We start from the raw sequence: 15,550 nt of genomic DNA, 5'->3' as shown, positions 1-15,550 counted from the left end.
TTGCACACGCCAAGAGATAGTGACATGCCATGGAGTGGAATAACCAGGCAAACTGCTATCCTCAGCTCAGTAGAAAACGAAGTCAGATCTTCTAAAAATCTTTGAAAGAATGTTACCAGCGGTTGAATCGTGTTTCGTGGAAAAGCCAAGCTCTAAGAATGATGCTTCTCTTGTTTGTATCACTGTTACAAATAATTGGGCCCCACTGGCATCAGTGCTGCAGAGAGATGTTTCCTGCTGTAGGACAGGCTGTGATTCCTGGGCTCTCCTCCCTGGCTGTACCTGTCTGGGGCAGCTGGAAGGGGACTGGCAGAGCCTGATGCCCAACGGCCTCTGGTATGTGCAAGCCCGTGCACCTTCCACACATCTTGCAACGCACCGTGGGGCACGAACTGGCAGCATCTCTCTGCTCTTTTAGTGCTTCCAAGCAAGCAACCCTCCAAGACAAGCTTTCTACTTGAAAGGAGCCATCTGTACCCATCCTTGTCTTTGCAGGGTTGTTCCTAAAGAACACCCTGCACAAAGCAACATACCTCTCTCCATTTTACCCCCAAATAATAATAAAAACCTCAAATTAAAAGAAGTGTCTGCCAGAACTGTCCTTTTCTGGTTCTTCTCCAGCACTCTGATGTACTGTCTGCTGCCTCACGCTGTAGGCCGTGACAATTTATTTTCTTTGCATTATTTTGCACCTGGGAATATGGGTCGTGCAAGACGAAATGCATCCCTGTGGGATGGCTGCATCCCTCCGCTTGGCTGTCCAGGGCTGCCACGCGGCAGAACCACTTTCAGTTTATGAATCTCCATTATTGTGGCTTCAGGCAAACAACTGAGATCTGAAGTTACAGGCTGGGGGGACCCGAGTGCAACACGGTACAGGGGAAACATCTGTTCCCGTGTCAAGCACTGGGAAGCAGCTGAGCCCAGAGAAGAGTCCTTGTACCAGTCCCAGGCGTTCCGGAGGAGTTCATGCACACACCAAGCTTTTTATTTTCAGATAGATTTTTTCACGTGGAAAAGAGAACTGATTATTTTGACACCAAGCCATCGTTCTGTGACAGTTTTCGGGCGACTTGACAAACGTTCACCTTTTAGTCTATGAATACCTTTCAGGCACATCTTTTATTATAGAGGTGGAAAGCACAAGTGCGTTTGTGTCACTTTGCATTTTCACAGAAGTATGTTCACAGGGGTTTCCTCTACCCTCCTTTCTGTCCTAAACTATCGATAAGTTCGCAGGTTCTCTTCTGATCACAGCTTCATACTTTTAATTCCTCAGAATGATTTTTCTCTGGTTTGGTGTGCACGAGAATTGAGTTACTGGAAACAGAAAATAGCCTCAAGGGGAGTCAGACGGGTGACGGAGATGGGGAGGTGGGATCCTGGACACCCTCTGCTGGGTTATGTGAGGTGGTCACACCCCAGGGACAGGGTCTTACAGACATCCAGCAAAGGGATTTATATTGACCTGGAGGCCGGATCTGCCCTGCACACAAGCCCCTCATGGCTTTTTCACTCCCCACATTAGCCCACTCTTACACTGACCCTGCAGGAGAAGGTTACTGGCCTTGGGCACCAATATGTGCTTGCGTGCCCCAACCATGTTTTTTAAAAAAACAACAGAGTTTATGTTCTAAAATCGACATTTTGGAGAACCTGAGGATTTAGATGGGATGGCTAAGCCAAGGGTCCTGAACTCCTAGTCAAATAGATGATACAGGTCACCATCTGTGTCAGTTTGAAACTGCACCTAGATCTCAATCAGTGCAGACGCATTTGAACCAACTTTTGATGTAATCTTTCAAAAAAGAAAAAAACCCCAAACCATCACCCGCAAAAAAAAACCATGGAGGAGCCACTGACGCAAAACTCCACGGTACTTAAATGCAGCTTGGCTGTCCACATCTCCAGCACTCCAGGCAACAAGCAGCTTGAACACCGCTATCCAGCTCGCGGCCAAGCCAGCTGCTCTCCGAGCCCACCATGAAACGCCGAGCAGGTGGGTGGGACTTACCCTTGCCACGCGCTGTAAGGTTGCATTGGTTGATGTTCATCACTAGATCAGGCACTTAACGTCTACACGCTTTAGAATTTAGCATGCTGCATAAAACCAGGAAGTTTTGCAAAAATTATGTAGAGGCTCGAGACTAATCATTGTATTTTTTTTTTTCTTTTCCCTCTGCATTTGAATGCAGAGATCAACAGGTTTGCAATCTTCCTCTTCTGTTCACTGATTTCTTTGGGCTCCTTGGCACCAACAGCTACCTCAGAAGAAAGCAAATCTACTACAGGACAAAGACAGAAGCATTTTACTACCAGTATAAAGCCCTTGGCATCAGTGATAGAAAAGCAAGCGACTGCCTTGTTTAAAAACTACGTAAGTGTACAATTTTGTGTTTACTGTATCTGTGGAGAATCTCTTGAATTATTATAAAACAGCAGGAAGACCATTAGAAAAGATATATTTGGGTTAGAACCTAAAATATCTCTTCTCGGTATTCCATACAAGAAGGAAAACATTACATTACATTATTTTAGGGCAGAGCTGGAGCGATGTCTAGGACAGCTAAGGAAAGCTTGGGCAGCTTTGCCTCAGCTAACTGCTAGCTGTGACCTTCCAGACTGAATCATTGTTCCTTCTCGGTCTCCTGAGTCATGCTGGAGTTGAAGCAAGCATCATTTTGGAGGAAAGTAGTCAGATCACTGGAAACATGGAGAGAATGGCCGCCTTCTTTGGTCTGATCCTAGTACTAGAGCACTCAGGAGCACTTCTGCCAAAAATCCTGCTCACCCATCCTTTCCATGGAGATGGAAAAATGTGCAGTGAACCCAAGTGTCAATGCTTCAGACAATTCCTGGGAACAGGTTCCCAAGAGTACATTGATAAAAATCAATGTAAACATTTCTTCTGAATTCATTCTTGAAATCAAAACCATCTCTGCTGGAACAGATGAAAATACACTCAGGCCAAAGCAAATCTCTTGCATGAGTAAATTTTGCCCATATGGGAGAGGGGGGGGGGGGGAAAGAAAAAAGACTTAGAAAAGCTGAAAACAAAGCCAAGCACGATATTAAGATAGAAAGTACTGTGCAATCACAGCCACAGATAATGTGCAATACCTACTTGATAAAAGGGGTGTAGGTGTTAATACAGCTATTGAACAGTAACAAAACCCCCCAGGCATACACAGACTGAGATAGGTGTGTATGTGCCTACATTCAAATACGAAAAGTGTGAAACAAAAGATGAATAATTTCTCTCTCCTCTTCCACCCCTCCAGAACGCGTGTAGCTCTGTAACACCCAAAACTGCACGGTGGCTAACTGCTAACTCCCAAGCCAAAGCCATGGTGAAGAAAATACCCGAATGCCCAGCTTTTGACGCCGACTGCTGCATTTTCCACACTTTTTACAGCATTTTGCAAAACGTGAGAAGCGATATAGAGCTAATCTGTGGTAGGAATTTAACTCGGTTTGTCGATGCAAATATCAATCAGCTAGCTGTAACACTGAGGGAACGAGCTGCATTTTACACCTGCAAGAACACGAACTTCCTGCAGACAGATCAGAGCCAGGTCCAGAGGATGAGAATGGCAGAGAAGAAGATGTACATCTGGCAGGTTTTACAGAAATATGAACAATTTATGCAAAATACAACAAAAGTGTACTCGTCAGCAGAAATGTAATATGCCAGAATGAAAAAATAACTTTAAGATACTAGAGATTTGGCTAAATGTGACCTATCAGTAGTTAGGTGATCAGTCTGATGCCAGGAACACTGATAATGTACTTGCTATATTCTACATATTATAACTATATAATGGAGTTTAATTTAATTTTTAAAGGATGAATGTCTTAAGTTATTGACTGTATTTATTATAAAACTATTTATACTGTCTTATTTGCAACAGCATATAAAATAGATGGAGTAATGTAAGTCAGGGTGACTTAACCAACCAATCATGACATAAATAAGCAAAGAGGAAAATGTAATTTTGGTAGTTTTAATGGCAGTTATACGTTTATCTTAAAATTATTTTTAATAAGTTGATTGTCAGTAGGCTGATTTTGTACTTCTCTCTCTGCTAGTTCAGTGTATTTATGAATTTATAAATCTATTTTTACAAATTTATTTAAGCAGTTATATAGTTTATATATATATTTATTCAGATTTTTAATTTTTATATTTTAATACTGAAAGGGATGAACGATATATTTGCTACTTAGTAGGTGAATGGTTTTACTCATTTTCTGTCATTCTATTTGGATAGAACCTGGAATTTAACTAAAATAAGATTAAATAAAACTAATATTGCTGGATTCTCTTTTTACGATGTAATTCTTTTTTACAATATTTTTTGCACTGAAAACATAGTGTTTTATTAAACAGCAAATTGAATTATTTGTTTCTGGCCGTTATGTTAAAGATAACAGCACATATTCTCCTTTCCCACGCTTTTTTATTCATAGGCACAAAGCAGTTTTGTTTCTTCTGGTTTCTCATTTGGATCCACCAGTAGGTAATTTGTTTTCTAATCAGCCCCTGCTTCTGAAGGCTAAATAATTGTGGCTTCTGCAACACAGCTCCAGAGTCTGGTTTAAATTTACGAGTTTTCATGGTTCACAGCCAGCACCAGCTTCGCTGGAAACATGCTGGGTTAGCTCAGACACAATCACCGCACCAAAACGTGGCTGAGCTAATTTCCACTCCCGGAGCTGGTAACAGAGTAAAGACACTCAACCGGTCTAGGAGCAAGAGGACTTGTCATACTTGTCTCACCTTTATTTCATCAACTCCTGATTATCCCAAATAATAGGAAGGTTAATAATAATAATAAAAAAATTATTTTAGTCTAAATTACCATACAAAAGTCAAGCCAATCTAAGCATTAGAATCAGTTCCCAGATTAACATTATCTATTTAAAAAATCAGTTCCCCAAATTAATATTATCTATATAAAAAAAATAATTTGACTTAAAACACCAGTAAAGATCACTCCTCTTTCTGCTGCCATTCCTGCGTTCATTGATGGTGGTCCCTACCAGCACACAGCCCTGTGCAGGGTTGACTTTGCTCAAATACTCAGATTTGTGCTCTGAACGCCCACGGAATTGCAGCTGGATTGAGCTCCAGCATCCCAGTGGCACCAGTGCTCCTTCCCCATAAGGCTGTGAAAAACCCAGGAGGAGCTGGAGCGAGGGATTTTAGTACCAGTTCATTGCCTCCATCCTCACCTCAAATCCTCTCTGTGCAAAATACCTCAGTGCCCAAGTCACCCTCTGCTGTGGTGGTTCCTCAAGAAGGTGCCATTAGTGCTGACACGGCTCTTCCTCCTCCCGTTGCTGGAGAAGCGGCCCTGTTCTGCACAGACTTCTCCAGGAAGAGTGATTTCTTAACATCAGCTGAGTCACTGCCTGTCCCCAAAAAGCACCAGTCTGTGGGATCCTAGAAAAGCATTCTAGTTTCCCAAGAGGAACAGAGGGACCAAGCTCCTTGCTGGAGCCAGGAGAAGAATCCCTCCCAAATGGTACCAGTTTCAGACACCACTATGGAGATGTCACACAGATGCAGACAGATCTGAGACTGGTACCCTGGTCTGATGTTAACACAAGTAGTACAGCTCTCTGAATTCAAAGAACATTTTAATAAACCACCTCTCTGACCTGCGTGAGCTTTCTGCAAGCACAGTGAGCCCAAAGGTGGGTATTTCCTCATGTTTTCTGCATCAGAAAGTCAACTGCTGGTGCTGGAAGTCTCAGTGCTAAACCCCTGTGTGGAGCAGACACACACTGGTGGCTGGGGTACTCTAATTACTCTGCTTAGCTCCAGGTCTACCAATTTTTCCAGGGTCCAAAAGCTGCAATTCCAACCTCGTATCCTTAATTTTTAATAGAGAAAGAAGAGTGAATGGCAAGGATCACTGACTGGGGGTGTGCTTATCCCCAAGGCAGAAGCAACATCTGCTGACCTTACCAGGTAAGGTCAGCAAACCACTACAAGCAGGAATACATTTACATCCTGAGGGCTCAGACATCACCATTTCCAATGGTTGACACAAACCATTTAAACCTTGCTGAACCAGAGGATTAGACAGGGCCACTCCCTGCGGTTTTCTCTCTCATGCACATCTTTCCTTTCACCCTCTGAATGTGTAAATAGCTAAATGAAAGTGTTTTCCTTGGAAAGGGAAACAGATTTCCTCAGAAGTTCAAATAAGATGTTAAAGTGAGTCAGACGGTCTGTCCCAGTTCACGTCATGGGAAGAGCAACCTGAAAAAGAGAAGCTGTTCTTCCCCATGGGGGCAGAGAGCAGTACTGCCAGCCCTGCAGACTCAGCTCACCTCAAGAGTCTGAGCCCACGCACACGGGATGCACGCTCGAAGTAGGGAAGGGAGACATAGGCTTATACAAAACTGCGGCGAGCCGCTGCTCTCCTCACACGTGCTTGAAAGAGAATAGTGCTTTGCCACAAGCGTTTGGGATGCAGCAAGGCAGATAGGCTGGCTGGTACCAGAACATCGAACTTCAAAGGGCTGAGGTCAGGAAGCGATGACCAGCACCTCACTGAGGAGTCAGAGTGAGTGTAAGTGCATGCCTGGGTAAGCGAGTCAGAAACACTGATAGCAGATAGTCTGATGCACAAAATGACACAACTGTATCCCTAAAGCACCTCTGAAATCTGCATTATGCTCATTTCTGCCAGCTCCTACACACCAAACAGCCACCAACCTTGTCAGACAGGTTCTGTAGGCAACCCGTGGATGTGTGGCTGCTCAGGTCTATCTCTGTGTCCTTTTGCCTACCCTGATACAGCTGGTTCCCTGCTGACCTTGGGCAGATGTAGAGGTGGCTTCTTTGAAAAGCTCTTCTCACTTCTCTGAGACGGGGCAGGTTCAGGAAAGGGAGGGATATTGAACAGGTTAGAATCACATGTTGGACGACTGAGCTTGGTCTGCACAGTAAAGAGAAGTCTTGAGAGCCAACACTTGCTCTAACGCAGAAGTGGTTTGTGTGGCTTCCTCTGCAAGAGATTCTTATGATCTCTGCTGCCCATCCCCGAGGCAGAGCGCTCAAAAGCTCATCCTGAAACCCAGAGATTCTCAGAAGATGACCTGAGCATTCACAGAGAGAAAGGCTCAGACAAGTCATTCCCAAGAGGAACAGTGTGAGAACTGCAGATCTGTAGCTTTGTCAGTATTGTCAGGGCTCAGATAAATCTTCCTCAGCTCTGGAGAGCTGGAAATTGCGGGATACACCTGCACCACATGGTGCATCTCTGCTGTGAGAATGAGGTGGTCACCAACAAAGCTTTCTTGACAAGCAGTTTCCCATTTATCCTGATTGAAAATGAAGCTGTTGGCTCTCAAGGCCTATGAGGGAGTTACAGTTGAGATGGAGGAGCCACAGATGGGCTTTGTAAGAAGTGTCAAAAGGGCAGGCAGCAGCAGGACTTAGGGACGTGACGAGTCTAATCTTTTATCAGTTTGTTTCCATTTTGTGATGGAAAGGTGTTAGGGTTTGTGATACACACCTTGTTTCGAGATAAAACCATGTCAAACATCTCTCTGGATGACAACAGAGACTCTTCTGTGTTTGCACAGAGGGAACTCCCCCAACGCCCAACTATTCATTGTCTGCCCACCTCCTGACAAGGTGCATGCTCAGGAGGAGAAAGTCCTCACCGATGAGAACAGGCATAGGAGACCTCCCGAGGTGAAAAAAAATAATTTAAAAATCCAGTGAGCATTGCTTTCCATTCTTTTACATATAAAAAGAGCCCTAAGCTGTTTGCCCATTGAAGTGCCAATTCCCTTGCAGCAGTGATTTCACTTGGCATAATATCCATAGCGGAAATGTAGGTCCACTGTTAAGCACTGTTCAAGGATTAGCAGAATCAGCCACCAAAAAAAGCCAATTCAGTAACTGTCTTTCGGCATATCAGCTACAGCTATACCAGCCTCACTGAAATCACCACAAAATCAGTAGTAAAGAAACAGTGCTCTCCAGCCACAGCTTCCTCCCAGGGAAGTTTGATAGCATCACTGCAGTAACACTGGCATTTGTATGCTTGGTCGAGAGTGAAGTCAGGCTGAAGTGTTGGTTTATCGCTGTTCAAATAGCACTGTTCCTCCCAGAGAGGTTTGATAGTATCATTGCAGTAACACTGGCATTTATATGCTTGGTCAAGAGTGAAATCAGGCTGAAGTGTCGGTTTATCGTTGTTTAAGTAGCAGTGAAGAAACACTGCCTTCTACCAAAATGCTTTATGTGAGATTAAGCTAGAGATATTTAAAAAATCAAATGCAAACAGAGTAAGAAAACTGCTATAACCTTCTCCTGGAACCACAGGCCTGACTCATCAGAAGTTCTCTTAAGCTATATTAAGCCAAAGCCACCAATCACAAAGATGAGAGTAACCAGCATCAACTCTCGTGCAATGATCTTAAAATAAAATCCCTCTTTTCACTCATCTATTACCTTTCACTTCAACTAGAGCCTCAGTCACCCAGCGCTGCTTCCACTAGGCAAGGAAATCCAATATACCAATGAGGTGACAACAGAAGCAGAGAGCTGATGTGTCCTACTGGGGAAAAACAAAAATCAGTCAATTAAAGGCAAAGATGAAAGGATATTTGTTCCATTTTTCAAACAAACAAGCAGCTCAATGCCTAAACACTGACATCAGTTCCATGGGAATACTGTGTTATCCAGTCTCAACGCTGCTCTGTGAAGTCCACTGTCCAGGTCAGCCAAGAGCCCCAAATCCAAGCCTGTAATAAGAAAATAAAACTATCAAGGCATTGATGCAGCTCCTACAGGCTTAAGAGTTTTACCTCTCTTGGAGAAATACCAGAGCTACCTTTGAATTACCAGCCTGTTAGAAGTAAGTGCAGAAATAAACAGATGTTTGTCTGCTTAGTTTTGTCAAAAGAGCACGTTCTCACTGTCATGCTTAATGTGATTAACAACAGTAAGGGTCTGATCACTTTAGAAACACATCAGAATGTCGACCCATTTGGAAAATTATGTTATGCAAAATGTGAAAGAGCAGGCTCACCGTTTATTTAGCTGTACGCTCTGCAGGCACCTGGACTTGTGGAGATGGTACTTGTTACCCCACCTGTTCATTCCCAGTCTCTAAGCTGCTTCAGCGAAGGGGAGCAGAGCTGACCACAGAGGGTCATTTTCAACTTTTGCTAATCTGGCTAACATTTACTCTAGTGAGATAGGGAGCAACCCAGCACAGAGCAAATTCAGCCCCCTGTCCAATGCATGAGAAAAAGAAATCACTTGTAAGCTCCAAGTAAGCTCAGAGTGAGTTGATTCTTTCAGTCAAGAAGGGCCCAAGGGGCACCGAGTGTCTTAAAAGGAGTCCAAGCTTCAGAAGCTCAAGAGAGGATATAAACCTCTCCATGGGAAAGCCAAGCACACAGACCCTGAAAGGGCAACTTCAGCAGTGCTAATAGGGAAACGAGCCCTTGCCACCTTTCAGAGTTGCAACAAGGATGGCAGGTGCTGGTCCTGCTCCAGAAAACAATTCCACTTACCATTTCCCCACATCCAGTTAGAAAAATAAAGGCATTACAACCAGTTTTCTTCCAAAAAATAACCTTTATTGTTTTGGTTGTAAATATAAAAAAAATGCATTGCACAATTTAACAGACCTACTGAAAAGTGCTACATATCAACAGCACAACAGAAGTTGTGTCATGCAACAGAACAGGAAACCTAGGCAAAGCAAGAGCACAACCTGAAGTCCTCATACCTCCAAGCTTTTTTTTTTTTTTCTTTTTTTTTTTAAACAAGAATGAACTCCATTCACTTAAAACACATTTAAATACAAGGTTAGAAGAAGAAAAAGAGCAATTCATTCATTGTATTGTTAATTAAAAGGCTTTTCTTTTGATTCAAACCCCTGTTCATGTTGGAAAAGTTCAGATATAAGAGCAGTTCACACAATGGCTAGAAAGTCATTCCATTACATACCTAAGATGTGTTTCTATGTAACTGAATCAAGTTTGACGGATCAAGCTACAATTCAGTACTACCACTTCTGCTCTAACACAGTAAATGAGCATGAAATCCAACCAAGAATGAAACAAAAGGAAACTTGAGGCCTTAACTGATGTTGCAGGAACAATACTGGGGCTCTATAACAGAAAACAAACCAAAACAAATTATCTCCTCTGAAACTCAAGTGTATAAATTGCAGAAGAGTAACAGGAAAACTCCTGTCATCTCACTTAATCAAAAAACCTCCTAGAAGTCATCAACAGATGTCCATAGTCCTCCAAGATCAGTATGACCGAATCCCTAAAGCACCTATCATCAGCCTTTTGATTTGGGGTGTTTTTCCATGCAAGAAAGGTGGAAAAGAGCCAAAACAAGAAAGAAAGAAAGAAAGAAAAAGGCCAAAATAATTAACAACCCGTTCTATTTTCCGCAGTATCTTCTAGTTGGCAATATCAAGAATTATCCACTCCAGAAACACAGAAAGTGAAATAGCTTTTAAATAATTTGTGCTACAAAAGCATTATCTTACTGAGTGTTTTTCCTATGAGCTTCCCTCTACTGCTCTCAAACTGTTTTTCAGGAGTTTGGGGCTTCAAAAGCAAACAAAACAAAATTCACCTGCCCCTGTCACCTCTACCATACACACACACACTCTCAAGGGAATGTAAAACAACCTGAAGATACAAAGGGATGCTGTTTTTCAATGCAGTTTGACAGCCCTTTGTCTTTTCAAGCCATTTCAGATTTAGGGATTTAAGCATTTGCATATTTAGTGGGTTCCTGTCGAACTTTGGGTACAACAGTATGTACATGTGTGCACATGTGCTTGTGTACACGGGAGTGGAGGACGGTGAAGTCAGCAGGAAAGACGCAATTTTTTCCATACATACACACCATTTTTCACCACCTCAGTTTCAAAGAGACGCAGTAATGCCACACAGATAAAACCCTCTTAAAACCCAGGGAAGCCCCCACTTTATCAATTCACTGAATTTTCCACACAGCACTGTATTAGGAGGAAGAACGTATGACGTAAGATAAATGCATACAGGACACCAAGACCTAAGGCACAGGTGGGAACATTCTAGTAAGTCTCCCTTCAAGAAAGGCTTCCCGAGGAGTCTAGAAAAGCATGGAAGAACATGCCAATCAGGTCAAATGGTATTAATTAATAATCCTTTGGTTCTGTGCAAAGATCAGACTGTCAAGATGAAGCATGCACTTGTCTCTGTTCCTAGTACTCATTAATTCCTTCAATTCTAGTCTGCTCCTGGACTTTCACCCCTCCTGCTAACAGGCAGCATCAAAACAAGCCTAACAACCATACCAGATGATGCACAAGTTCTCCAGAACTTGTATTTGGGGTGGGGACCATCTACAATATACTAAATAGAATTTGAGGTCAGAAAGAGCCACCAGACAATCTCAGTTTAATTTATATTTTATCTAGCCACTCCCTTACTGAGTGAAATATGTTGGATTTGACTGAGTGAGGTGGATTCAGTTACATGGGATTCTTTAAAAGTTTAGCACCAATTCACTGAAGACACACGTGCATCATCTGTAATTCTCTGTAGAGTATAGGCATCATGTGTTTTGCTTGCTTAAGCATACTTTGGTGACACTGAGGGAATCAGACCACTTAAATTAGGAGAGGAAGTGTTACCAACCTTTTTAGAAAAAGAAAGGTATTATTTAGACTCCTCAGTGGGTAAGACAGACAAAGGAGTTCAAACAAAAGCAAAAGTGAAAAACTGTGCAGGAATTAATACATACGTGGTCAATCTCTTTTCATATCAATCCTCAGTACTTCTACTGTGCAGATGTGAGACATAACACAGCTTTTTCCTCCTGTGTTTCCAAATGAAGAAGTGAAATCACACCGCTCACAAGGTTGACTGATAAAGAAAAGAATTCTGATTTGCAATAATGGAGTGACAAAAATACACTGAATAACTGCTTCAAAGAGCAGCCACATCATTTCTGGTAATTGTACTACGTGGGAAGTATCTTTTCACTTTTCCTTCCCTCCCTCCCTCCTACACTCTTGCCTAAGTAAGCAATCTTTAATTTTTTTCTCTTTACTATGTTAAGATTTGAAGTCTTTTAATAGTGCCATGAGCTTGTTTCTCCACAAGTTATTAAAATAAGCACTTGCCCTCCAATTGTAACCAGCTCATGGTGCAATGAGCACGATGATTTTTCCAGATAAAAACTGCTAACGGACAAAATTTTTAGCAGTTCAGTCACACTACCCCTTCCTATCCCTTTGAGGTCCCTTTCAGCTTCCAATCCATTTAGCGAGATCCGAGATGTTAGGATTTACGCTTGGAAGTTGTCAAGACTTCCCAGGGCTTTGAAGTATGCTTGTAGAGACAAAATTCTAAATGTCATTGATACTAATAACGGTAAAAATCAAACAGAATCACTGCCTGACAAGCAGGAGACCACACTGCATGGGAGGCATTAAAGAATCTGTTCATCTGAAAAGTACAGCAAAAACACAAGTGGGTCTGTTCTTGGACAATTTGCCTACTGATTTCTTTCTAGAAAACCGGATACATATTTTTAATATGCAAATACGCATGTAGTTATCTATGGATCTCCATGAGATAGCCCAGTAAAGAACGAACGTGAGGGATGCTCCCCAAGCTAATCACAGTGTTAAATGACTTTACTGGAATCAGGTTGACAATCAATGATAAAAACGGGAGGACTTAAAGCACTGATTTAAAACAGAATTTACACTCGACGCTTCATCCAGATGCATCCTAAAGAATATTGCTTAATTGATGACATTATGTACGAAAGACCTACATACGGATCCCCCCTGAAAAATCTACTCGCTATTCAATTCCTATGACAACCTTTATACACTATTCCAACAAACCATTCCTTAGCTGAGGTCTGGATTTTTGTTGGTTCTGTCACAGGTTTTCAGATGTGCCACAAACTTCAAATGGCAGATCTATTGTTTAAAAAAAAAAAAAAAAAGAGCATCTCCTTATTTGTCTGCACAGCTACAGAAAGGCATGTTGGTACCTCCCCTTAGGTTCTTTTTCCCCCCGGCAGTCCCCTTCAGAGCCTCCCAATTCCCCAGCTCACACTACCTCTGCTCAGGGAGAGGGCCCTGGGGTTAACCTTTCACGCTTTCTTCTTGCTACAGTCCTGCTCACACATAAACGAACTCTGCAATAAAAAAACCATTAGCTGCAAAATCTCAGGACAAAGAAGAAAGAAAAACACTCCCTGTGCTTAGTCCCACCCCCCCCAAGCCTATTGTTTCTTTTTAAACTTTGGCCCACCAAGTGGAGAAGACTGGGGACAACTGAGAAAAACTACATCCCCCGAAGGAGAACCCACTGACCCCACTTCAGCATGTGCAATGCCCAAATGTTTTAGCTGCTCCTCTTTTTTAGCACTGTGACAGCCCACCAGTCACCTCCGGGCAGCCTGCTTTTAAACTGGAAGAAAACTACTCAGGAGAGGTACCAGGGGAACATTACCCACAGCTTGCATAGAATCTTAAGAATCTCTTAAGAATCAGAATCAAGTAATGAGTGGAATTACAACGGTCACAGGATCGTTCCAGACTACAAACAATCAGCCGGAGGAATGAATATCCCAGTGCTGTCTCAGGATGGACAGAAATGTCATGCAGTATTTTCTGCATATGTTTTAAACATATTCTTATATGTTTTATAATTCATGTTGAACACAGCCTTCCCATACACAGCAAGTGTAGCTAAATCCTTCAGGTTTTTCAGATAGAAGGCAAAAAGAACAAGCAAAAAAAGATAAAGAAGCAAAAGAAGTGTCTGCAAGTTCATGTGGTTTGCTATAGTTTCTGAGATAACAAAAAAAGCCAATTTCTTAACATTACAAACTCAATTCTTGTCTCTGAAGCACTACTACATTTATCTATGGATGTGTTTTATATGTGCACATTTTATGAGGAAGGCAGCTGAACTCTGCAGTGCAAGGAAACAGTTCACAGATTAAATGGGCATGAAATTCAGGTATCTACCCTAATTGCAGAATCCAGGCAATCTAAAACTGCTTTCTTGCACCTACTGCACAGTCCGCTACTCAACTGCAATGGCTATATCAGGAAAAATACTAAAAATCAGCTGCTTTATTTGCTAGAAAATAAAGCATGTCTTCAAACTGATCACATGAAATGATACACTCATTAAAATAAAAATACACAAAACACAGCCTGAGATTTTAATTCTAGTATTTTTGCCACAAGTTGACATCATTGACGGATTTTTTTTTTTCTTCTCCTTTGGTTTTTAATACGATCCCGTTTAACAATTTTCACTATTCAAGTAAAACGTATGGAACTGAACACCAGAGAACAAAATAAAAAGCACATTTTGTTTCACAAAATCAAAAGGATATTTCCCCTTGAAGAGAACATTCCTTTGTGTACAAGATTTACACTTCAGAGAACTTAGTACTTGAAGCTGTTTCGTAGAAATATGTTTGTTGCATATAGATGCATGCTGCATTGATGGAGATATATTGCTGCCTGCAGGACTCAAGCCTGCTAAATTTACCTGAGCTTGGTGTTTTCTCACTGAACGGAGTACAGCACAGCACTGAAGAGGAATCAAAACATTATGACAACGTTGCGTCGTACTTCCACGTATTCTGAAGGCAGAGCCAGATGCCCTGAACAACATCTCAGGTGATGGAGAGAATTCTTTCTAAAGTGCACCAACTGAAAGGAGACTGGCCAGGCTGCTGGCCTGGCAGGTTCTCCACCCCTTGTATCAACAACTCATTGTCTTTGGTTGTTAGGTTTCGCCAGCTGTCTTGTTCATCTTGATAACTGCCGCGGCGGCTTGCTCTGGCAGTTGTGATGGATCTGACAGAATCGAGGTGGTTATACTTAGATGCCGGAGGGTGTTCAGCACCACTATGAAAAAAAGTCAGAAAAAAAAAAAAAAATCAAGAAAAGCTGTTAGTCTGAGTGCAAACAGGTCCATGTAGGATAGTGTGCAAGTACTGCAAGGTTATGACACATGATAAGAATTCTGGAAATACTTCCACAAAACATAAAACACACCTCCATACACAGCGACAGCAGTATACAGAGATGTGTGAGAACTGTGCCCAGGGAACAAGGACTGGAGATCTAGGATTTTAAAAAGACACCTATTTCTTCTACAAAGAGAGCACCACTTGGCAAATGTAACTGTAAATACCTGCTGAATCGCAAGGGGGAAAGGCTCAAGCAATCATGCCCAAAGAGAAGGTCATTCCAAAGCTCAACACAACTCTCAGACGTCCTCCTTCATAATGAGATAAATCACACAACTTACTCCAACTAGAGTGGAGTATTCGAAACTTAAATGCAGCTTGAGACTGTTTAAATTTCGGTATCTATATTCAGCAATTCGGGGTTTCTTTTCTGTTCAGTGTTATGCATGCAACCAAGTGTCTTCACGGTCAAAAGAGGTTCTTATTTTTCCACTGAGATAATAAAAAGGAACTGGAAGTTAAATTCAGCATCATGTATTTTCTCTG

The 15,550-nt window shown here is 42.1% G+C and overlaps 1 protein-coding gene across 2 annotated transcripts in view; it reads right to left on the bottom strand.

Annotated features, from left to right (window-relative positions):
* Nucleotides 1–13,667: 13,667 nt before the first annotated feature.
* Nucleotides 13,668–15,550, bottom strand: part of MLXIP (MLX interacting protein) — a 43,502-nt gene continuing 41,619 nt past the window's right edge. For both annotated transcript variants that reach the window (XM_026860070.1, XM_026860069.1), the window contains one exon: nt 13,668–14,939. In XM_026860070.1, coding sequence (XP_026715871.1) covers nt 14,818–14,939 — 122 coding nt within the window. In that variant the 3' untranslated portion in view covers nt 13,668–14,817. The remainder of the gene's footprint in view (nt 14,940–15,550) is intronic.

This window comes from Athene cunicularia (assembly GCF_003259725.1).
Source record: "Athene cunicularia isolate RWA chromosome 15 unlocalized genomic scaffold, athCun1 chr15_part1, whole genome shotgun sequence".
NCBI lineage: Eukaryota > Metazoa > Chordata > Aves > Strigiformes > Strigidae > Athene > Athene cunicularia.
Note: the sequence above shows the minus strand (reverse complement) of the source record. Positions and strands in the feature narration are given on the sequence as shown.